The 22,862-nt window shown below is 60.5% G+C and overlaps 1 protein-coding gene across 3 annotated transcripts in view; it reads left to right on the forward strand.

Moving 5' to 3' along the window:
* VAC14 (VAC14 component of PIKFYVE complex) overlaps nucleotides 1–22,862 on the forward strand; it is a 76,442-nt gene that overhangs the window by 15,765 nt on the left and 37,815 nt on the right. For 2 of the 3 annotated variants that reach the window (XM_086349784.1, XM_086349785.1), the window contains exons 11-13: nucleotides 6,148–6,292; nucleotides 6,475–6,540; nucleotides 18,619–18,775. In XM_086349784.1, coding sequence (XP_086205910.1) covers nucleotides 6,148–6,292; nucleotides 6,475–6,540; nucleotides 18,619–18,775 — 368 coding nt within the window. Of the gene's footprint in view, nucleotides 1–6,147; nucleotides 6,293–6,474; nucleotides 6,541–6,975; nucleotides 8,050–18,618; nucleotides 18,776–22,862 lie in introns of those variants that run through there. The other variant, XM_086349786.1, reaches the window with a different exon arrangement.

Consider the following 22,862-nt stretch of genomic DNA (forward strand, 5'->3'; position numbering starts at 1 on the left):
TTCAAGGAGCTCAGAGCACACCCTGTGATTGAGCCGGAGCGTGCACAGGCAGGGGTGCGCGAGCTGTCCTCCCAGGCTGGCTGCAGTGGCGCTGCCTTCCACGCGGGGGCAGTGCAGGCCAGGCAGGGAGATGGCCGCCCCGGGCAGCCGCTCTGAGCTCTGCAGGCGGATGACGATCCCTGGGCAGCCGCTGCGCGCTCTGCCGGCGGATAATGGTCCGGGGAGGGACTGTTACCACCCTGTCCCAGCCTGAGCCCCTGGACTGGCCCTCGGCCCCGCTTTGTCTGGCACAGCTGGCTACGGGGCTGGAGTGGGTGGAGGTCCTCCTGTAGGGGGTTCTTCTCTCTGAATCCAACCCTGAGCGTGGGCCCTGGGGCACAGGTCACTCACGAGAGAAAACGTATACTCATCCCCAGGAGACTCTTCTCCGTAGACCCTGAGGCTCTTCTCTCCGTTTACATCGTTTTCTCACTGACTTTCTCAGGACCTTGGGGGTGTTTTCAGAGTACTGACTGTAAATATGGACTCTTCCTAGGATCTCTCCCACATTGTTGGAGCAAGCCAACGAGCACCATTCATTTATTTGTTTTTAGTTGTCACACATCCAGAGCCTGTGTTCAACCCTGCAGTTTCCAAGAAAAAGACGTGGTCCCCGAGTTTGAGGTTTTCCAGTGTGGGGGCAGAGACGTAAGCAGGAAGTTACGGGAAAGGGTGGTGACGGTTGTGCGGGGGCTCCGAGGGCGTTAGGGCCAGCGCTGGTGCCCCGCTGAGGCCCGCTGGAGCACCAGCTGCCAACCTCGAGCACTCAGGGAGGCCTTCCTGGGCCCGGCCATGCCCCGCACTGTGTCGCATCGGCGGGTTCTGCCGATGTTTACGTTTAGACCCCACAAGCTCAGTAGCAGTGCTGTTTCCACGTCAGGGCTGAGGAGGGACGGGAGGTCGGGGCTGCTGCAGAAACTGGATTTAGGAGGGTCTGAGGTGGGCGCAGACCAGTCAGGGTCACTGCCACGTCCGTTTAGACAAGGCGGAGGCTCAAACTGAAGAGGCGGCAGGATATGGAGAAAGTTGATAGGCTGGAGATGTTTTGAAGGTAGAATTGACAGAATTAGCCAACGGATGGAATGGAGTGGGGAGTGGGGAATGAGGAGAGGGGACTTCTAGATTCGGGGTTGAGCCAGCTCAGGGCATCCTGGTTTCGTTTCCCAAGCTGAGCAGGAGGAGGAATGGGTGTGAGTGGGCCCGTCGAGAGGAGAGTTCAGGGCAGCTCTGGGCATCCCGCCGGAGCGGGTCAGGAGGTTGGTGTGGATGTGGGATGCTGGAACTCAGGGGAGAGGTCTCGATGGAGATGCAGGCAGGCTTGCCCGCCCTGCGGAGGATCCGCTCTGGGAATCGGAGGGCCCTGGCAGGGAGGGCCGTGTGGTCTTAAGGCCCCTCCAGCAGTGTGAGAGAGGACAGATGCAGGTGAGGGGCAAAGCTGGCGGCAGGAAGGCCTGGCGCAGCCTCGTCACTAATCTGTCTAGGCCACAGGGAGGGGGCGGTCCAGGAGGACCAGAGATCGGCCGTGACTGACGGCCCCATGCAGGGGGCACGGCTCCCCCTCCTCACTGGGGAGACGGCAGTTCGTCTGCCCAGAGGAGGCCCTGACTCCTGCGCTGTGGCCGGGAACCCCTGGCTGGAACCAAGCCTTGCTTTATACCCGTCGTTCAGCAGCAAGTGCTGAACCAGCCTTTGAAATTAAAAAGCCAACAGAGAACACGCTATCTGGCACTTTGTTTCCCTCCGACGGAGGTTTCCTCGTGGCAGCTGCCAATCTGAGTCACTGGCTATGCCAGAGAGGGGGTGGCCCCAGAGCTGGAAACCTGATCCCGGCCCCTCCCACTGGAGGCAGCAGCCGAGGACGGAGGCTGGGGTGCCTGCTCTGCCGGTTGGTGCTGCCTGAAGCTGGCCTTTCACAGGGTCCCCGGGAAGCGTAACTCGGGCTGCAGGGTTCTGACGCACGCTCACCCCGGGCACTGCCTGCACAGGCAGGCCGCTCCCACCGCATCCAGGCCCACTGAGGGTAGTGGCCCGGTGGGGACCCCTCCCGTGACAGAGGAGCATCCCCGCCTGGCGGACATGGTCAGCGAGGTGACAGTCTGGTGAAAGCTCTGGGCTCTGTCCCTGTACACGAGACTAGATGTGGTTTTAGAGGACCAGTGTCATCGGGGGCATTCAGTATAGGTCTCCTGGTATAGCTGGCTACAGCAGGCAAGCAGAAAGATCTAGAAATCAATGCTTCCCAACTTTTAGTACCTGCTGACTGAAAGATGTGATAAAGATCTTTTATTAAAAAAAAAAAAAGAACAGCTCTGAATTCAGAAACAGTTCCTTTTTTAGACTTTTGTTCTAATTTGATTAGAGCTGTAACATAGGAGTGCCATAAAGGGTTAGATGTTACAGAAATAAAGTGCTGCTTCCCACGGAGAAGCGCTGGGCTTTATCAGGATGTATTAGTAATATCAGAACCCTTACTCCTGAAGTCAGTATTTTAATAGTCACAGTAGCACCACGCATTTGGAAGTCATAGTACATGTACACGTATGATCTTCGTTATGAGATGCTTTATGAGAAAGTATACAGTAAGAATAGGGTTTTGCAGACACCATGAAATAACTCACAAGCCGCCAGGAGTAACTAGACTCTCTGAAACTGGTACAGAAATGTGTTCTAAGCTGTGAGTGAGCTCCGTTCCGTTCTCTGGGTAGGGTGAGCCAGGGTGGAGGGTGCACACCTCTGGCTCCAGACCAGCAAGCACTCAGGAGCTGAGCACCGGGCGCAGCGTGCCACGCTAGGAAGAGCCCAGCTTCCAGAGCCCCAGCTTCGCATGGAGCACACGCCAAGCCCAGACAGTGCAGCCGGCCCCCCCCCCCCAGCGGGGTAGCTGAGAGCGGCCCCTCGGAGGCAGGATCGTCCGCTCTCCCTGTCCCCGGCACCCTGGGCTGTTCAGCCTCCCGTGCCCTTCACCTCCAGCCAGCCAAGGGACGTGGGAGCCCGGGAGAGCATCCCCGGCTGAGGGAGGGACACGCCAGGCCTCCTGGCCTCAGGCAGGTCCTGTAGTGTCCCATCTGTGCACCAAAGGGACTGCTTCACGTGACCGGGGGCCTGTTGGCTGGTTGAAGCCAACGCCCACCTCACCGTCCATCTGGGGTACCCCGTGTCTGGGGAGGGCCGCTTTGGGCACCCAGGGTGCTGCCCGCTCTCACGCCGGTTCCGTGACATCCTTCCTTCTGTGTCTGGCCCCAGGGCAGCGCCAGTCACAGGCTGGCCTTCAGTGTCTGTGCTCGGTAAGACACGCTTAGCTGGTCCGCAGCACCTCGGAATTGTTGTCAGTTAAGGAGCCCGGCTGCCCGAGAAACTGTCTAGCCTGGCTTCCGGGGGCCACTGGGATTTGGCCCACCGCACCCCCAGAGATGAGCAGCAGCTTCCTCGGTGTCCCCTTCCCTGGGAAACAATGGTGCCGGAGTGCTTGAGTGCAGCGCGTTAGGAGGCAGAGCCGTGCGGTGGGCAGGGCCACCCTGGACTCAGACGCCACGTTCAAACTGCCGGCTCCACTTCACAGGCGCGTGGTGTGCCCGGGTTACTTAGTGCCTCCATGCTCTGATTGCCTCGTCTTCAGACTGGGAGTCACACGGCTGCAGGCACAGGGCCCTGGGGGGACATAAGCAGGGCTGTGCGGGCACATAGCTCAGCACGGAGTCCAGCACAGGGTGCTTACCCAGAACCTGAGTGCTCGTTGTTTCCAGCGCCACCACTGTCCTCCCTGCTCAGTGTTAGAGCCTAACTCCCAAGGTTCGTACACCCTACGGGGCCTGGACTGCAGGTGGAGCTGGGAGCTGGGTTCGGCACTGCCTCCCACCCCCTGTGCCAGGTCCCAAGGACCCTCCAGGCCTCCCCCCGAGGGCTGTTTCAGCCAAGAAGCGGCAGTGACCTGCCAGGTTTACGGCCCTCGTGGCAGCTCCTGCTATGGAGAGGGATTCCCAGGGGCCCTCGGCTCATGGGGTCAGGAAGGGGCTTCCGGTCATTCCCCACTGCTTTCCGAACTCATTTCATTAAGACCTTGGGCTCCAGGAAGGTGTCTGTAGTGTCTCCAGCCGTGGGATCCTGCCCACCCAAGGAGAGCTTACAGAGCGTGCCAGGAGGAGCCCAGGAGGAGGCTAGTGCGATGGGGCAAAGCAGGACCGGAAGATCAGACAGGGAGAGGGACGTCAGGAAATTGTTAGAGAAGACGAAATGCATGGGCAGCCCTGGATGGCCACTGCCGAGCTGTGCCGTCCACACTGGGCGCCTCTGCCCCTTGTGACCACTGTGCACGCCGTGGCCAGTCTGAGCCAAGGACGCTGAGGGCGGGAGACACGTGGGTTAAAAGACTCAGGACACTGCGAAGAGTGTGACGCAGTCTGTTACTAACCTCTGTGTTGACTTTTATATTGATCACGTGTTGAAATGACACTTGGGGCATATTGCATGAGTGGATGCTCAGCCACTCAGTTGCATCCGACTCTTTGCAACCCCATAGACTGTAGCCCTCCAGGCTCCTCTGTCCGTGGGATTTCCCAGGTAGGAATACTGGAATGGGTTGTCGTTTTCTCCTCCGGAGGACCTTCCCGACCCAGGGATTGAACCTGGTCTGCTGCACCCCTGCATTGGCAGGCAGATTCTTTACCACTGTACCACCTGGGAAGCCCTTGGGTATGTTGGGTTACTTAAAATATATTGTTAAATGTAGTTTCCCCTGTTTCTTTATACTTTTTAATATAAAACCAAAAACCATAAAATTCCATACGTGACTTGCATTATATTTCTAATAGACAGTGAGAAAGAGAGAGAGGTGAAGAGCAGCGGGTTCCTGGGTGGCTGAGACTGTCTGGGAGCCCGCCTTTGCCACCCTGGACTTGTCTGTGCGTGAATTTCCCCACCTGTCCAGGCTGCTGAAGAACCCAGATGCTTGGCTGTCCTCGGAAGACCCCAGCACTTGCGGCCACATGGCTCTTGGGGAGCCTCAGCAGCAGCCCCTCCCCAAAGCTTGGTCTGCTGGGCGGCATCCCTCACACACCCAGCCCCCAGGCCACCAGAGGCTAGAAGTGCCCGCTTGTGCCCCCAAAATGAGCTCCATGGGGAATCATCAAACCATGTTAAATAGCACTTCCATTTAGCACTTAACAGAGCTCAGAACCCTGCCCTTTAGGAGTTCACATCAAACGAGCTTCAGAGAGGCTGCAGGCAAATTGGGAAAACACAGGCATTGAGTTCCTGACGCAAATGAATAATTGAGCAATCTGGAAATACCACGGAAGACCGTTTTGTACAGACAGGCGATGGTGTCCTGCGTCAGAGGGGAAGGGAGCCCCTCCCGACACCCTAAGGCCCCCTGTCCTCGCCAGCCCCATCCCGGAGAGCCCCGGCCTGTGTCTGGGGGCCCCACTTGGGTCTGTTCTGGCGGCACCCAGCCTTCCTGGGGCTGCTTGATGAGACTTTTCTCTGCCTGGAGACCAGCAAGGCTTCGGGCCAGGGGAGCAGGGAGCCTGTACCCCGTCCTAGAGCACAGGCATTCTGAGCAAGTTCCAGTCTACAGGCTGAGCCTGACACCCCTTCCTGCCTCAAATGAGAACATTAACAACTTCAGAGGCAGCTCTGAAGGCCCCTCGCCCAGGCCAGCCGCTGTGCCGAGGGCCCTGTGTGTGACCAGGTGAAGCGCCACGGGTCCTCGTTGGAGAAGTGGGCTTCAGGTGCCTGGGGCAGGGTCTGTGTTACTTAGGGGTGTCCCTGGGGCCTTTCCCTGGACTCTTTGGACAGGGAGGTTTTGTTTCATCGACAGGCTCTGGACGTAATGCGCTGAGGGCACTGAACTGCCTTTCAGCCGTGAGGTCCACTGGTCCTGAGCTTCTTGACATCAGAGGTGTCCGCCCTTCTGCACCTTCTCTGGCGCAGCCCGCTGGTAGAAGGGGGGCCGCGGGTGGCTGCCCAGCGGACTGGCCCTCCTGCCGCAGCGAGGGTGTCTGCGCTCCCGCCTGGCAGAGCAGCACCCGGGCGCCCCATGTGGGGGGTGCAGGGCCGAGGCGCGGCTGGGGAGTGGGCCTCAGCCCCGCTCCCTCCTGGTCTCGCCCGCAGCGCGGAGAGGGCCCCGGTCACCCTCCACCTGGACGGGATCGTGCAGGTGCTGAACTGCCACCTCAGCGACACGGCCATCGGCATGATGACCAGGATCGCCGTCCTCAAGTGGCTCTACCACCTGTACATCAAGACCCCCCGCAAGGTGAGCCCTCGGGCTGGGGCAGCGCTCCGGGGTGGTCTGCAGGGCCTGCCCACGCCTGGCAGGGTCCTGGTCGTTCCCGTCCTGGGGAAGCCCTGAGCGGCAGGAGCGTGGCACAGTCCTGGGTGGGAGGCCCCTGCCGTGGGCCCGGGTGGCGTGGGCACTCACACAGCCCCTCTCCACAGATGTCGCGGCACACGGACAGCCTGTTCCCTGTGCTCCTGCAGACGCTGTCGGACGAGTCTGACGAGGTAGGTCCCCATCCTCCTCCGGGCCCTGGCCGCCAGCCTCCCCTGCTGAGGGCACGGTGTAGCTCGGAGGGGCTTATTTTGCTGCTGTTCTCTTAAGCCAGCACCCCTAAAGTGGCCCTGTTGCTCCTGTGTGGTGAGGAGCGGCCGTCAGGGAGAAAGCTGTGTCTCCTGTCCTCTCAAGAGTAAAGGCTCTTGCTCTGCAGGCCCTTCTGATGAGCGCCGGGTTTCGGTGGCGAGGAAGCCGGTCCGGCAGGGAGCCCCTGGTCCCCGGGAGGCCGTGGGGAGGGGCGACAGGAAACCCTGCGTCTCGGTTTCCTTTCTCCATCCAGTGGGGTAGTGACAGCGCGGAGGGGTGTGAGAAATGTCTCCAAACACGCCAAGCGCTGTGCCGGGCAGCAGCCGAGCCCTCAGAGCATCACTTGTGATTCCTTTCAGCTGGACTCCTTCCTGGCCTCCAGTTTGAACTTGAACCCTGAGTCTTCGCTTTTGTTGTGGGTCACTGCAAGCTAAAGGGAGAGGCTGGCCCCGTCTCAGGCAGCGCCCCAAGTGTGGAGACCCCAGAGTGGGGTGGGCAAGGGCTGCACCCTGAGCCTCCCCGCACCATGCCAGCAGTGTCCTGCTCGGGGACCTTCTTGGTCAGACGCCCCGCCTCCCGGCCGAGGGGTGGGGCTTGCAGCCGGGCATCGCCTTCTGCCTGGGGGGCATCCCTGCCCTCCGCCCATGCCCGCTCCAGGCTTCATGCTGGATGCTGGTGGCCCGGGCCCTGACCCACCCCTCGCCTGCCCTCCTCTGGGCCCCATGAGGCAGTAGGCGCTCACATCTGCAGACCTCCCAGCGCCAAGCAGGAGGGAACAGGAGCTGGGGAAGAAGGGAGTGGGACCCGGCCCATTGCTTCCCGTGCAGGAGGTGCCTCGGTCTCTCCTGGGCTGGCCCCTGGCTTGTGTGGAGTCCTGGGCAGCCAGCCTGCAGCCTGACTTTGCTCCCTGACCCTGGGCCACAGAGAGATTCAGACAGGCAAGTGTCTGCCTCCAGGTCCCATCAGGTCCTTCGCATTTCCTGAAAACTCAGAGCAGATGGTCTGGGCCTCTGCTCAGGTCCCCTCCCGCCTGTCCACCAGTACCCATACGCGCACACACACACACACACACACACCGCCTCCCCCCACCGCCCCGCTGCAATGCAAGGCCCACACACCCACATACACACAAACCCTGCCTCCCCCCGTGCCGTTGCAGTGCAAGGCCCAGGTGGCCATGGCCTGGTTCTGCATGAATTAGAACTGACTCACTGCACACTCACAGCCCTCATTTCAGTACAGAAAGGGAGAGAAGAACTTTGCTGATTGGTTCCTTCCCCAGGACGTTAGTGGAAGCAGCTGAGTTTTCAGTCCTTTAAATTGAGTTGTTTAGTCCCATCCAGCCTTCTTCACCCACGGTTGGTTTTTGTGTGCGTGTGCATTTAAAGGGAGCCGGAGGAGACACAGTCCATTAAACAGCTCTGTTCAGGTTCCGGCTGTGGAAACTCGATTTGCTGAGATGCCAGATGTCGTCGGGTTTTGGGGCGCATCTTGTGGGCCTCCGGCGGGGAGGAGGCTACCGCTGCTCTTGGGGACAGTTGCCGGGGGCGGGGCGGGCAGGCAGGGCTGCGGTTAGCAGCAGTTCAGCATCCCCGCCTCCCATCACCCTCCCGGGGAGGGACTTGAGAACCCATATTGCTGCTGAGTCGTGATCTGCCATGTCCTGGTTCTTCTACAGAATCCTGTCCCTAAGTAGCCCCTGCTGAATCCGATGACCTTGTGGGCATCCTGGGTACTTGGCAATGGAAATGCAGCCATGAACAAGACAAAGTTCCTCTTCTCCTGGTGCGAGCTTCCGTTCCAGGGCATCCAGAAAGTGCCCTCTGCTAGGTTTCCCCAGTTATTTTCAGGCACGGCCCTCATCTCAGATTGGAGATCCGGAGGTGCGAGACCCTGAAAACCCATTGAGTCAGATCGGCCCGCAGCCAGAGCGGAGTGGGGGGAGGCCCCTCGCTAATAGAACGTAACCACAGCCTACCCACGTAGGGCCGTACACTCAGCCTAGGTGCCTCAACGCCTGGGTTAGCCCTTTAATAACTGCCAACTTGTCTGAAGTCATCCCAGTGTCAGGGAATGTGTTTAGACACCTTCCCTGTAGTGTCCAGAGAACCCTCAATAGTTCTTCTGCGGGAGAATACTGTTATTATTTCCATTTGGCAATTCAGGAAGTAAGGCTGGGGAGGTGAGTAGCTGGCACCCGACTAGGGGATGGTGGGGCCAAAACCAAGTCTGTCTGTCCCCAGAGCGCTCAGTCGCTGAGCCTCCGGACCTGTGTTTACCATGTGTGGCCCCCAAGCTTGTGCTTAGTCATCATATCATCATCCCCATCATCTGGCCTTTTTCTCTTGTTGCGCATGTTCTCGAGAAGACTGTCTAGTCTGGTGTGGAGAGGGCTGTGGGGCTTTGGAAAAAGCTCTCCCTCGGCACCCTGACCCGTCGTCCACTTTTCCATTGATTTACAGCTCTGTTTATCCGGGACATCCCATCTGTGGTCTATGCCGCACATGTTTTCCTCTCCCAGTGTGAAGATGATAAGCCCGCATACCCATCAGGTTTGCGGTATGGGGAGAGGCGCCGGCCCCGGGGGACAGAGTGTACCAGGTGTCCGTGATGCAGGAGCTAGGCGCAGGGAGAGGCCGAGCCTCAGAGCCCCAGCTCCGCCGCCACGTTCCCCAGCCCCCGGGCATGTGGCCTCACGGGTGTCTCAGGCCCTTGTTTCTCTGCCCGCCTCCCCTGCCCCTTCCAGGGACGGCTCGGCAGTCCACACCCCTCTGGGATCCTCGGTTGTCTTTGCTTCTCCTAATTCAGGATAAGTGGCTGCTCCCTCAGTACCGCCTGCTCCTCGCAGCCTTGATCTGAAAATCCCTTTTGTCAGAAAGAATTTTGCAAGTGTCAAATTAATATTCTTGGCACTGGAGTAGAAATTCTCTCATCAGCTAGCGATCCAATGACTTGTTTTTAAGTGAAAATGCAACCCTGATCCCACAGTCTGGAAGGCGAGGCACATCCGCAGTGCTTCCTGCAGGACCCGCGGGAGGCGGGGCCGCTCTTTCCCTGCCCAAAGGTGCCAGCATCGGCCACCTCCCGAGCCCGCAGCTGCCCGGGCAGGCTCTGCCCATGAGCCCCCGGACGACAGACAGGTCCTTTCCACGTTTCCTGTGGCGTGGCCAACCCGGAGGGGCCTTGGTGGTTCCCATCCCCACCCCGGCCTCAAGCACAGCTGCCTCCCCACTGCATTTCAGATCCTCTGCGGGTCACGGCAGGTACGCGTCATCACACACATGCCCAGAGCAAACCCTGGCGTCAGCTGTGGGCTTCAGAGGATATGTGTCTCGGTACAGGCACACTGACTGTAACAGGCGCACTGCCATGGTGAGGAAGACCTGTGAGGGGGAGGCTGTGCGCGTGCGGGGCCGGGAGTGCATGCGAAACCTCTGTTACCTTCTGCTCAGTATTGCTGCAAACCTGAAACTGCTCTAAAAATCGAGGATCTATTTTAAACAAAAATATATAGGATAAAAAAAAAAGTCTTAAGTTTCAGAAGAGGTCTGGAAGGATGGTCAGGTGCCCCTCCTCCCCAGGGACCTGGGCCGGGAGCCTGACTGCTCTGACCTGCATGGAGGTCGGGAGGCAGGGTGTCTCCATGTGCCCCGCCGACTGCTGTTTCAGGAGGCCGAGGAAGACTCCCCGTCTGAGCCTGGCCCTTCCTAACAACCTGTCCATCACCCTCAGATTCTTTAGGGGCAAATCGTGCCCCCAGGAGGGAAGGCCTGCTGCTGTAAATGGACTGTCCCTCCATGTCCGCCCCAGAAACAAGGGCTTCCCCTTGTTGCCTTCATCTGAGAGCAGCTTAGAGAAGCGGGAGTGGCCTGACACCCCTCGCGCTGGCTTCCTTCGGAAACCTTGGGGGTGCTATGTGCTGAACCCCGTGTCTGGGAGAAGGAGAGGCGGAAACCAGTTTATGGAGTCACGGCCCTGGTCAGGGTGCATCGTACCCTTTGTCTTCAGGAATCTGCCTGGTGTTCCAGGAGTAGTTTCATTATCCTCCGTTTGACATGAGAGGAAGCTCAGGCATGAGGGGGATAACTTGCCAGGAGCCAGCCTTGGAAGCTGGGTCTGTCAGATCCCAGATCATCTAAACCCCACACGAGGTCTGCCGTCACTCACCTCAGTGAGAGTGCTGCAGGGAGGGGTACTGCTCTATCCAGGCTGGATGCACTTGGCTCTGACCTGCCCCCCGGGCTGCCCCAGGTCTGCTGAGCCCCCCGGGCCCCACCCCAAAGCAGTGAGCTGTGCCAGGGACGGCCGAGGGTGGTGTGGCAGCTGCCCAGTGGAGAGCGGGACAACCTCTGCCCCATGCTGCCCCCACTGTATGGTAAGGCTGAGTCACCTCCCCACCTCTGCTCTCCTCCCCGGAACGTGCTCAGGCTCTGTTCAGTTCTGTAGCTCAGTGGTGTCCGACTCTTTGCAACCTCATGGACTGCAGCATGCTACGCTTCCCTGTCCATCACCAACTCCGGGAGCTTACTCAAACTCATATCTGTTGAGTCAGTGATGCCATCCAACCATCTCATCCTCTGTCATCCCCTTCTCCTCCCGCCTTCAGTCTTTCCCAGCATCAGGGTCTTTTCAGATGAGTCAGCTCTTCACATCACGTGGCCAAAGTATTGGAGTTTCAGCTTCAACATCAGTCCTTCCGGTGAACACCCAGAACTGACCTCCTTTAGGATGGACTGGTTGGATCTCCTTGGAGTCCAAGGGACTCTCAAGAGTCTTCTCCAACACCACAGTTCAAAAGCATCCATTCTTCGGCAGTCATCTTTCTTTAAGGTCCAACTCTCACATCCATACGTGACTACTGGAAAAACCATAGCCTTGGCTAGACGGACCTTTGTCGGCAAAGTAATGTCTCTGCTTTTTAGTATGTTATCTGGGTTGGTCATAGCTTTTCTTCCAAGGAGTAAGTGTCTTAATTTCATGGCTGCAATCACCATCTGCAGTGATTTTGCTACTGCTTCAGTCGTGTCCGACTCTCTGCGACCCCATAGATGGCAGCCCACCAGGCTCCGCCGTCCCTGGGATTCTCCAGGCAAGAACACTGGAGTGGGTTGCCATTTCGTTCTCCAATGCATGAAAGTGAAAAGTGAAAGTGAAAAGTGAAAGTGAAGTCGCTCAGTTGTGCCCGACCCTCAGTGACCCCATGGACTGCAGCCTTCCAGGCTCCTCCATCCATGGGATTTTCCAGTGATTTTGGAGCCCAAGAAAATAAAGTCTGTCACTGTTTTCATTGTTTCCCCATCTATTTGCCATGAAGTGATGAGACCGGATGCCATGATCTTAGTTTTCTGAATGTTGGGTTTTAAGCCAACTTTTTCACTCTCCTCTTTCACTTTTATCAAGAGGTTCTTTAGTTCCTCTTTGCTTTTTGCTATAAGGGTAGTGTCATCTGCATATCTGAGGTTATTGATATTTCTCCCTGCAGTCTTGATTCCAGCTTGTGCTTCATTCAGCCCGGCGTTTCTCACGATGTACTCTGCATATAAGTTAAATAGGCAGGGTGACAATATACAGCCTTGACGTACTCTTTTCCCAGTTTGGAACCAGTCACATGTCACCTCCGTCTTCCTCCCTAAGACGCGGTCAGGCTGGATCGTGTTAAGTCCCTTCCAGCCCTGCCTGTGTGGTCCTGACTCCACTGCCCGGAATGCTGATGCGGCCTGCTCAAAAGTGGACAGTCTTCCGTGAGAATGGGGCTTGTTTTTCCTCCTCGTATCCTTGCCTGTTTTTTCTTTGCTCCATTTTCATTCCGTCCACTCTCCAAAACAAACAGAAACAACCCCGCCAGCCCGCGCTTCAACTCTGAATGTTTCTGTACGGTCAGGTCGGGTGCCAGCCCGGAGCACCGAAGGGCAAGACAGTGGCGGCCAAGAGCTTGGTTCCGACTGCGGAGGGCCCGCCCCACGTGGAGGGGTGAGCCGGGCTGCCGCTCGATGGCCAGGTGAGGATGTGCGGGCCCTCCCGCCACAGGCCTCGGGGCTGGTCCTCTGCTCTCCCAGGTGGACCCCGCAGCTTCCTGCAGGGCTTGGGAGAGAAAATGAGGGGCAGGGACAGATGAGCAGGGAGAGGACCTGTGGCCAGCAAGAAGAGACCAGGCCTGCAGCCACATGCCCCAGGGACGGGGGCTCCTAGCCCCGCAGCCCAGCAGAGGCCCCAGCCGTCAGCACCGAGGAGCCCTTGGCAGAGGACTGCTACCGTGCACGGACTGGGCCCTGCGGTCTCAGGCCCAGCATTGCGCGGGGAGGCACCTCCTTGGGGTGAGGAGGGGCCCTCAGTACCCCCCGTTGGCTCCCATTACCTGCTCTAGGAAGACAGGTTTGTGCTGGGAGGGTTTTCAGTCTTTATCTCTGTCTGAATTTCCTCCATTGATGGGAAGGTGAGGACCCAGAGCTGCACCATAACTGGAGCTCAGGGCAGAAGGCTCCCCAGAGGGGTGGCTTATTTCCCAAAGCAGGAAAAGTAGGGCCCAGAGAGGAGTCACAAAGGGGAGGGGGTAGGAACCACCTTCCCCTGGACAGGGCTGGGGCTCCCGGGAGGAGCCAGCCACCTTCCCCAGCGCGTCTCTCCCTGACTCAAGTGATCAGGCGTCTCACCTAGAAAGGCCGCATCCACCAACCCTACAGAGTGCCCCAATAGAGCCACACACGCCAGGGCCGCCCCCAAATCCCCGGGAGCTCTTCAACACCCAGCTGCTTGGGCTGCAGCCTGGACCTCCGTAAACTGCTCTCTCTGGTGGGGCCTTGTGGCCTGGGTTTCCCACAGGCCCCCAGTGACTGATGCTCGTCTCTGACTGAGAACCTCGGTGTGGACCCGCCCCAGTTCCTGTCGGGAGCCTGGGGGCCAGGCCCCTGTCTGTCAGTTCCAGCGCCCTCTCTCTCTGCCATCGCCAAGGGCCCTTTTTTTCACATGCACACCCCACCCCGCCTCACTTGGGACATCGGCAGCAGCCAAGATCTCTCCCAGGACGTGTGTCCGTTTTTCCTCCTTCGGAGATAGCCAAAGCAGAGTTGGTTGCGTTTCCTTCACGTCTTCCTGTTGGCAGTTTGCAAAACCCACCGCCGGGGCAGGGAGCTGCTAGAGATGCTGCGGGCAGGAGTGTGCTGGGTGCTCGCTCGGCTCCCAGCCCACACCAGGCCTCACCATCTCCACAGCAGCCCTTCAGGCGTGCGCTCTGCTGTGTCCACCCCTCACCAAGCAGAAACCGGCTCAGAAAAGTGAGGGAACTAGGTCGGGATCTCGGCCTGATGCCCCGTGAATCCCTGAAGGTCAGTACACCACCCACTCCTCTGCCCCTCCGGGCTGGCCAGGTCCCTGTCTGTGTCACTGCAGCAGCCGGTACCCCCAGACGTGTTTCGTGAGTGCGTGCGTAAGCAGGAGGCGGGCACGTGGCAGCAGAGCGCACTGGGGCCCGTTCTGCCCTCTTCCTTGTTCGTGGGGGCCTGGGCCTGCCCACTTCGACAGAGCTGAGTAGGACTCACATGGGGCTGGGGTTGAGCAGAGACCCGGTGGCGGGCGGGAGGCCATGCTGGTGTCCTGGTCGTCGCGGGCCCGGCCCTGGAGACAGCGGCCCATCAGCCCGTCGCCTGGTGACCGAGCTGTAACGGTGCCCGCGCTGCCCCAGGCTGCCCCGCGCGGAGGCCCCTCCAGTCCCTGCCCGCTCACAGGGAGAGTTCATCTCCTGCAGGGGCACCTGCCAGTCAGAGCTGCGAGTGAGCGAGGGCTTCGACAGGAAGCCCTGGGGTGGGAGGCAAGGGGGGCCTGTCTCCAAGCCGGCTCACCCCAGGAAGTTGGGGGCCTGTCTCACCCCGGGAAGTTGGGGGGCCTGTCTCCACGCCGTCTCACCCTGGGAAGTTGGGGGGCCTGTCTCCACGCCAGCTCACCCGGGCTGGCCTCGTCCCCCTCTGCCCTCCGGGGCGGCGGCTGGTCGGTTCCAGCTGCCAGAACCCACACTTGCTGTCACCGAGGAACTTAATAAGCGTCAGGTGCTGGCCTTTGGCAGTATGGCACGGAACTGGCGCCTTGGAAGGACTTCTGAGTCCACTTGAACAGAAGAAAAAGAAAAGAAAACCGCTCCTGAGGGTTTTCCTAAGGGCGTGCGTTCAAAGTCAGGCAACAAACCAACGGAATTCTTGTTCCTTTTATTCAAGTTGTTTTTCGCTTTACCGAGGCGTACAAGGGTTTAATCAGGGTAGTTTCCTCAGTGGGAAAATAGGCCTAAGGCTGAGCAGTGCCCTTGCTCCCACCCCCAGATCTGGGAGTCTTGTTGGCAGAGCTGCTCCGGTCGTGTAGAAGGCAGGGCTGCGGGCCGCCTCCCCGGGGTGCTGGGCCCGGCCTGCGCCCACCCCCTTAGTGGGAAGCTATTCTGGGAACACTGCCCCCTCAGGCCAGGCCGGGGCTGATCTCCCCCCGACTCCCGGCTCCCTGGGCGCCCCTCCTGGGCCGGCGGCCCGGCCTCCTGGACTGGGTTCTCCAGATGAGTCCACCAGGCATTGGGGCATGAGAGGCCTGATCCCCTGGGCTGCAGCCCTTGTGAAGGAAGGGGACAGGCTCCTGTGCGGAAGGAGGCAGGAGGCCACAAGGCTTCCCGTGCAGGCCCGGCCTTGGGCTTCCAGCCTTCGTTTGCACTCAGCTCCGCTCCCCAAGAATAAGGAGTAATCCAACCTTCCCGGGATCTCAGCTATGGCCCTGCAGCTGCCCTGTTCTGGGCAGAGGCATCAGCTAGGCCTGGGCGGTGCCCGCAGACCTCGGCCTTGGGCTTCCAGCCTGCGTTCCCTTCCCCGCCAGCCCCGACGCAGCCCTCGGAAACTCGTGCGGCTTCTTGCTGGCCAGGACTGCAGAGGGCCCATCCCAGGGAGTTCCTTCCCTGCTTGTGGGACTGGAAGGTTGAGCCTGTTGACATCTGGGGCCTGGTCAGCTGATCAGGGGCCTAGCCAGACTCTGGACTGTTTCTCAGAGACATGTGGGTAGAGAAATGGAAGGTTTTTCCAGCCATCCCTTGGCAGAAGCTCTCCAGAACCATCCATCTTCCGTTTCCTGCCCAGCTCTGCAGCGGCCGGGTGCCTCGCCTGGGACTCCGTGTCCAGAGGTCTGGGTGGGAGGAGAGGACAGGCCTGCGGGCTTAGCCTTGCCAAGCTCTGGGTCTCCCCTGGTCCCGAGGTGGTGAAGGGGCAGGCAGGAGCATTTCCAGGAGACAGAAGGGCACCTCCCGCAGCAAGGGGTTTTCCAGGGCTGGTCTTTGGACACACTGCGGGGACAGAGTGCCTGGATGCACCAGTCAATGAGGGGTGGAAACAGCTGCTGTCCAGGAGACTGTCCTTGGCCCGCTGGAGGGCAGGGGCTGACAGCCTGTTGCGGCCCATCTAGACAGTGACTCCCCTCCCATGCTGAACGTGCCCTTCACTGCTGTCCGGTCGCCTCCTAGAAGGAAGGCCTTCCTCACTTTGCTCCCCAAGCCATGGAGGGTGTGACACCCCGTGCCCCTCACCCCAGCCGCCTTCCTCCCGGAGCTGCTTTGTCAGATGCTTTCTTCCCCAGTTGCCGCTGACCTTTTCTCTCTGTCAGTGGCCAGCTCGCTCAGGGACCAGCTGATGTGCCTTCCCCCCGCCCCCCAGCCCGTTGCCGTGGTAACCGCAGGCCCTCCTGCTCCTGCAGAATATTGCTTTCTTGTAACCTTTTTCCCTCCCTCTCCTTCCCCGCTTCTTTCTCTCACACAAAAAGAAAGCACAAGTGTTTTATATTCATTCTGCGAAAAGCTGTGTAGCGCATACTAATTGGCGTGGCTTCCTCCCGCTTTCTGTGAGCCTTTCCCATCCTCGGGGCCAGGACCGCAGGCCAGCGCCGGCATGGGCCCAGCCGGCCTGCGCGCTGCCAGGGGGACTGGCTCTGCGTGTCCTGAGGCCGCGTGGGGCGTTTCTCCCCTTGTGTCCCGGCCCTGAGTGTGACCGAGGCCGCTGAGACCACCATGTCCTTCCGAGGGCCGTGAGGTCTTCAGGGACGAGGAGCGCTGACAGCCTTGCCGGCACAGAGACCAGAGCCAGGTCCAGTGGAGGGCCGCTCCTCGTGGTCCCCACTGCCGCCCCCGGGGCGCCCCACGCAGAGGCAGAGGCCTGGCCTGGGCCTGCGTCAGGATGCTGGTTACCCATAGCCTCGTTCAGCGTGGACTGGTTTTCCCGGTCCGCTGGGGGAGGGTCAGTGGCTGAACTTGATGGGCTGGACTGAGAACCCCGAAGTGGCTCCCCACCAGCTCCCCGCTCTCCTCTTCGCGCCATTCCTTGCCCTCCGTCTTGGCAGCCCCTCTCCAGTCCTTGGCTCTGGAGGCTGAAGGAGACAGTGTTGCTGTTCTCCAGCTCCCACTTAGGGAGCTTCCACAGTGTGTGTGTACACAAGTACACGGTTTTGCTCCAAGCTGACCTGTCTGTTGGCTTCAGCCCCCGGGGGACCAGAGACAAATCTTCTGATATGTAGGCACGAGAGGGGTGGCTAGGATTACTAAAGGAACCTGTAGACAACATTTCAGGCTGTAATTGTACAGTAGAAGTGTGTGGTTTGCATTAATTTGCGGGTTGACGTGAAACTTTATAAAACGAGACAATGCGGGATATGAAGCACAGCTCTGCTGGCCGTGTGGCCCTGCGGGGGGAAGAGGCGTGCGGAGACGAGTGACGCAGATGCTCCTGATGCAGAGGTGAGGCTGGAGGCCTGAATGTGTGCTGCTGTCCCTGCCCTGTCCCCATGCAGGGCCGCCAGCAGGTTTGGCCCCAGGATCCCCGCGTAGAAGTTGTGCAGGAAGCAACTCCTGAGATCGGCACAGCGCCCTGGCGAGGGCGAGTCCCCACGGCACACAGGAGGAGCCTGAGCCCCCCGGCCCACCGCAAAGCCGCGCTCAGACCGCCCCTGTGTCCGGGCGACAGTCCTTGACGACCTGCCCTGCCTGGTGTCCGCCCCCACCGCACACCCCACTCCGGGGCTGGGCTGCGGCTTGGGTTCCAGGAATGTGCCTCTGGGTCTGGTCCCGCATCCGTGAAAAGCTTCTGCTGGTTAAGAGAATGCTCTGTGTGCCTCCCTGAACCCCCGGTTCCCTGGCAGACCTGGGCTCAGCACTTCCGAGGCCCGGCAGCCCCCTCAGGCCATGCTGCTGGTCCCGGGGGCGTAGGCAGTGCTGTCGCAGAGCTTGTGGGCCGCCTGTCTCCCCTGGGCCATGGGGACAACGCCCAGGGCCCTGTGGCCTTGTCTCTCCTCCCGCCAGCGCGGGCCTGGCCCCCAGCAGGCGCCACTCAGCAGAAGCCAGGGGATGCGGGCATGGTGAGTTCACTGTTCCAGAGTCAGGCGACTGATGTCAGGGTCGAGAGTGAAGCCAGGACTGTGAGCACTGAGCTCCGCTCATGGACGAGAGCTAGTTCTGAAGTGGAGCCTCAGGCTCCTTGAGGAGGCGCCTGTAGGCGAGACCAAGGACAGGCAAGGGCTCCCCTCCGGCTCAGAACCGGGACAGCTGCCTCCTCTGGCCTCCCCCTCCTTCACAGGGCCACTCAGGGTGCGGACGTCTCACAGGCCAGGCCTCTCAGGCGTGCTGGCTCCCCAAGCATATTTCCCGATAGGGAAATAACCCACTGGACCTGGTGTGGGTCATTGTTGCCCTGGTAGGGTCAGCATCTGGCTGAGTGCTGGTTGACATCGAGGCCTGGCCAGCCCAGGGCCCCCACTGCACAGGCTGGGCCCGGGACCAGAGAGCAGTGAGCATTGGAAGACTTGACCCCGCCTTCTCTCCCCCACTTCCTGCCGTCTGCCTCTGTTCTCCTGAGTCCATATCCTTTGCAGCAGTCTGTGAGCACTCAGAGCCGTAATCCAGGCGGCCCTCAGCGGCCTGGTGCCCCTGGAGGCAGCTCTCCGTCCACAGTCATGGCGCAGGGTGGGGGTCCTTGTCCATCATTCTCTTCTTCTCTCCCCAGGTTATCCTAAAGGATCTGGAGGTGCTGGCAGAAATTGCTTCTTCCCCTGCAGGCCAGACGGATGACCCAGGCCCCCTCGATGGCCCTGACCTCCGGGTCAGCCACTCGGAGCTCCAGGCGCCCACCCCCGGCAGAGCCGGCCTGCTGAACACACCCGGTGAGTCTTCCCTTCCCGGATGGTTGTGGCCTCCGGAACCCTGGGCGCGGCGCTGCTCAGTCTTGTCCAGGACTGGCTGCACGTGGGCCACCCTCCTGAGCCCGGGAGCTCCCGGGGGTGAGGGCCAATGATGTGCCGCTCTGCAGGCGGCAGGCAGCCTGACCCTCCCGCCTCCCACTGCAGCAGCCCCCACCCTCGCAGGAGACCCTCACAGCCCTTTCCCTCATCTCCCTGCCACTCTCGGCCCTTTGAGCCACTGGCTGAATGTGAAACCATCCGAGTCAGTGATGGTCTCTTCCCCTGGGGCGCCGTCACTGGTCAGAAGTCAGGGAGCGCAGAGCTTGGGTCTCATGGGTGGAAGACGTCGTCGAGAAGCTGAAAGTAACAGGGCAGGCGGCCCAGGCCAGAGAGTGGGTAACTCAGACAGGGTGTTCCCGCGCAGTCCTCGCACGTGAAGCTGGCCATGGCGCCCCTGGAGCCCCCACCTCGGGGTCCCTCCAGCCCAGGTGGCTCTTCTCCTGGGGCCAGTGTGACTCCGGGTCCTCCCTCGCAAGCAGATGCCACTGCCTTCCAGTGACACAATCCTGGAAAATGCCCACGGAGGCAGCTTGAAAGGAGCGTACCCAGCAAATCTTGGGTGTTTGCCTGAGGTGTCTCTGTCCCCTGAGCGGCTCTTGACATCCAGATACGAGGTCTTAGACCTCCTCTGATGGAAAAGCCAAGAGTCAGATACATCTGGGGCCTTTTCAGTGGTGCCTTCTCCACCACAGCCCCACCACACCGTCCCCAGAGGTGTCCCAGTACTTGGCCCTGAGGGCACCTGCTCAGTGGAAGTGGGGGCCAGGGCTGCCAGCCAATCCCAGAAGACCTGTGCATCAAAAAGTGAATGAAAATCACTCAGTCGTGTCCCACTCTTTGTGACCCCATGGACTGACTATACAGTCCGTGGAATTCTCCAGGCTAGAATACTGGAGTGGGTAGCCTTTCCCATCTCCAGGGGATCTTCCCAACCCAGGGATCAAACCCGGGTCTCCCGCATTGCAGACAGATTCTTTACCAGCTGAGCCACCAGGGAAGACATCTCCCTAGTGACACCTGAAGTCAAGCCCCGGCCAAGGGGTGTCCCATAGGGCCCAGGCTGTCACCACTGCACGCTCCGCCTGCAGCTGCTCTTGTTTCCAGCTGCTTCTGACTGAAGGCAGGAAGGAGTCAGGGGCTCTCGCAGCAGCCCAGCGTCCTTCCCTGGTTCCACAGGATGCAGTGGTTTCCGGGCCCACGCATTGCTTCCTGTGGACCTCCTGACCGCGCGACCCCTGTGGACGCGAGTGCTCCCCTCTGTTCTCCATGCTAGGTCCCCAGATCAGCACTTGGGTGCCAACCTGCAGTCTCCGGACAGGTGGCAGGGCTGCTAGAGGCTGGGTGGGGGGCTCACTGAGAGGCAGCGGGGCCAGCAGCTGAGAGGAGGTTTCCTGAGGGTGGGGGTGGCCCCCAGAACTCCCTGCTCAGGAAACTGAGACCGCATGTCCTCGGGGAGAGGCTGTGGTGACAGCCCCGGGCAGGGGGCGCGCACCCTCTCCAGGGCTGTCTGATCTGCTCCTCCTAGGGACAGAGAAGGGCATGGAGACATAGATGACAAGCACTTCCTGGCTGGTAGAGGCATGGGCCGAAAAGCAGCTGTGCACAGCCCGCCCTGGAGGGGCAGGGTGGGAGCCCCAGGCTGCAGGGCCTGGCCTGGGGAACTCCGGGAGCATGCCCTCCACTGCTCGGAGTGGGAGCTGGAGGGGCTTGGGTGGCAAAGAGCTCTGCACCCCAGCTTCTGGCCCTGTCAAGACGCCTGGGCCGCCAGGGAGGCCGAGGTGATGAAGACTTGCCCCAGCTCCCAAGGCTGTCAGACTGGCTCACATCAGCCAGGGCCTCGCCCTGAATTCATAGAAAACAGCTAAGTGTGCCAGACGAGAAGAAATTCCATCCTGGAAAGAGCACCACGGAAGTGCCCGCAGCCAATGAGACTCCCCGCTGTGGGGGTTTCACAGCACCGTGCGCCGAGCGTGCCCTGTCAGTGGGGGGCATCCACCCAGCACATGGTCCATGGCTGGCAGCAGGCCTGTCAGGCAGGCTGTGGTTCTCAGAGGTCAAGCTCACGGCAGTAACCAGAAGTAGGGCTATGCCCTGTTGCCATCCACCTCGGCCGCCTTGGGGAGGGCAGGAGGTGGGCGCTGAGGATGCTGGCATAGGACACAGGTCAGAGGGCACCCGCAGACACACACGCATTCCGTCCTTTCTCCCACGGCGTCTCTGCACGTGGGGGGTTCTTCTGTCCGCTTCCGGCTGGTCACACACAGGCTGCGAGGTGGACCGTCTTCCGGTTTGGACCTGCCTTCCCCTGGCCCACCAGGGCACGGCTCTGAGAACCTGCAGGTGCAGGGCTGCGTCTCTGTAAGACAGATCACCCGCCCTGCCACCCCTACCAAGGGAATTCGGGAAACTAAGGCGGCAGGGAGCCTAGCAAAGATGAGACCAGTGGCACCGAGCCTGCACGTCGGGCCTGTAAACTCAGACTGTGCAGACCAAGTGTGTCGGTGGGCCGTCACCTGCTTGGACAGCTGCTGTGCTGGCCTCGGCGTCAGCACAGTGGTGCCCGGGGCTGCAGGCCACGTTGCCCACCAGGGACAGTGCTCTCGCCTGGCCTGGCAGGGACAGCCCTACCGTGGTGCAGAGCGGTGTGGGTGGAGGGGGTGGTCTCCCTTCTGCCCAACCCTTTTCACTCCTGGCCTCAGCAGAGCCTTGGGCTGGGGAGGGGGCCGCCGCTGGGGCATTCAGGAAGACCATGAGCTTCCCGGGTGGGTGGCCCTGAGGGAAGCTGGTGGAGGGCTCCATCTCCCTAAGTTGGGCTTCCGTGAAATGACATGAAAGCGCAGTTGGGTCCCCTTGTGACTTGGCAGTGCTTGTGCCTCCTCTGCTTGGTCCACACGGCTGGAGCCCTGCCAGATTCCTAGGAAAAGGCCTGCAGGGAGGAGGGCTCCGGGTCGAGGCCCTGCTGCGGGAGGGGAGGAAGCTGGGCCCCACACAGCCGTGTGGTGACCTGCGACCAAGTCCCCTGGGATGGATGTTTGCCCCCAAACCCAGCCTTCCTGACCTTCCTTTCCGGCCCATTCTTGGGATGAAATTGCTCAAGTCATCGCGCAAGGCTGTCTGCTCCCAGCTCCAAACACGTAGGCGAAGATGAGTGTTCTGATTCAGTTTCATTGCTTATGGCCCAGCCTGGTATGACCAAATGCAGAGATAAACTGTAAAGGAAACCCAGAAAGCCATCCCTGGCAGCTCCCGAAGACAGCGGTGACTCTGATGTGCTGAGCTCTTGTTTGGGTCTGGGCTGTGTTTTCGGCACTTTCTCCATGTCAGTTCACTGGACCCTCCCCATGGGTCAGCCTGTCTGTTGAGGAGAGTGCTGGCCCAGGAGCCTACTTCCTTCACCTTCCTGCGGCCCCCCTCCCCCCACCAGCCGGGGGTGCTCCCAGGCCCTGCTGTGCCCCTTCTCTTCTCTCTTGCTCTGAAGCAGGCAGCTGGACAGCCTCCTGCAGTTGGGGGACTGCCCGGGGCAGAGGGCTCACTGGCCTTTGCACAGAGACTAAAGCGACTGCATGTTAGATCGGTTCGCACTGCAGAGGGGGCTGGGCCCTCTGACATGGGGGCTCCCCACCCCCTGAGACCCCCGTCCCAGCCCCTTTCCTCTGAGTGCAGGCTCTCAATCCTCACCAGCCTCCCCATCCCAGCCCCGCCCTCAGGGCACATCCATTGCGGGCTGGGCCGTGGGCTCCTGGAGCCTGTGAGGCTCCCGCCAGGACCAGCCCAGAGGTGTTGCCCCGCAGGCCCCCGCCCCCAGGCGGCGGCTGGACCTGCCCTGGGCATCCGTGGGCCCTTCCCCGCCTCCCCCAGGCGGGGCAGTGACGCTCTCGCATCTGGTTTTGTTGAACTGTAGCGTGGTGTATTGAGGCCAGAGCTATTTTTATCCTGACATGTGAGGCGCGCGCACGTCACAGCCACAGAGCTCGATCCAAAACATCCCAGGGAGGCTGTTTGTCGGCAT

The sequence above is a fragment of the Bos grunniens genome, chromosome 18 (assembly GCF_055505025.1).
Source record: "Bos grunniens cultivar Pamir isolate PY7600 chromosome 18, Bosgru_T2T1.0, whole genome shotgun sequence".
In the NCBI taxonomy this organism is placed as follows: Eukaryota; Metazoa; Chordata; class Mammalia; order Artiodactyla; family Bovidae; genus Bos; species Bos grunniens.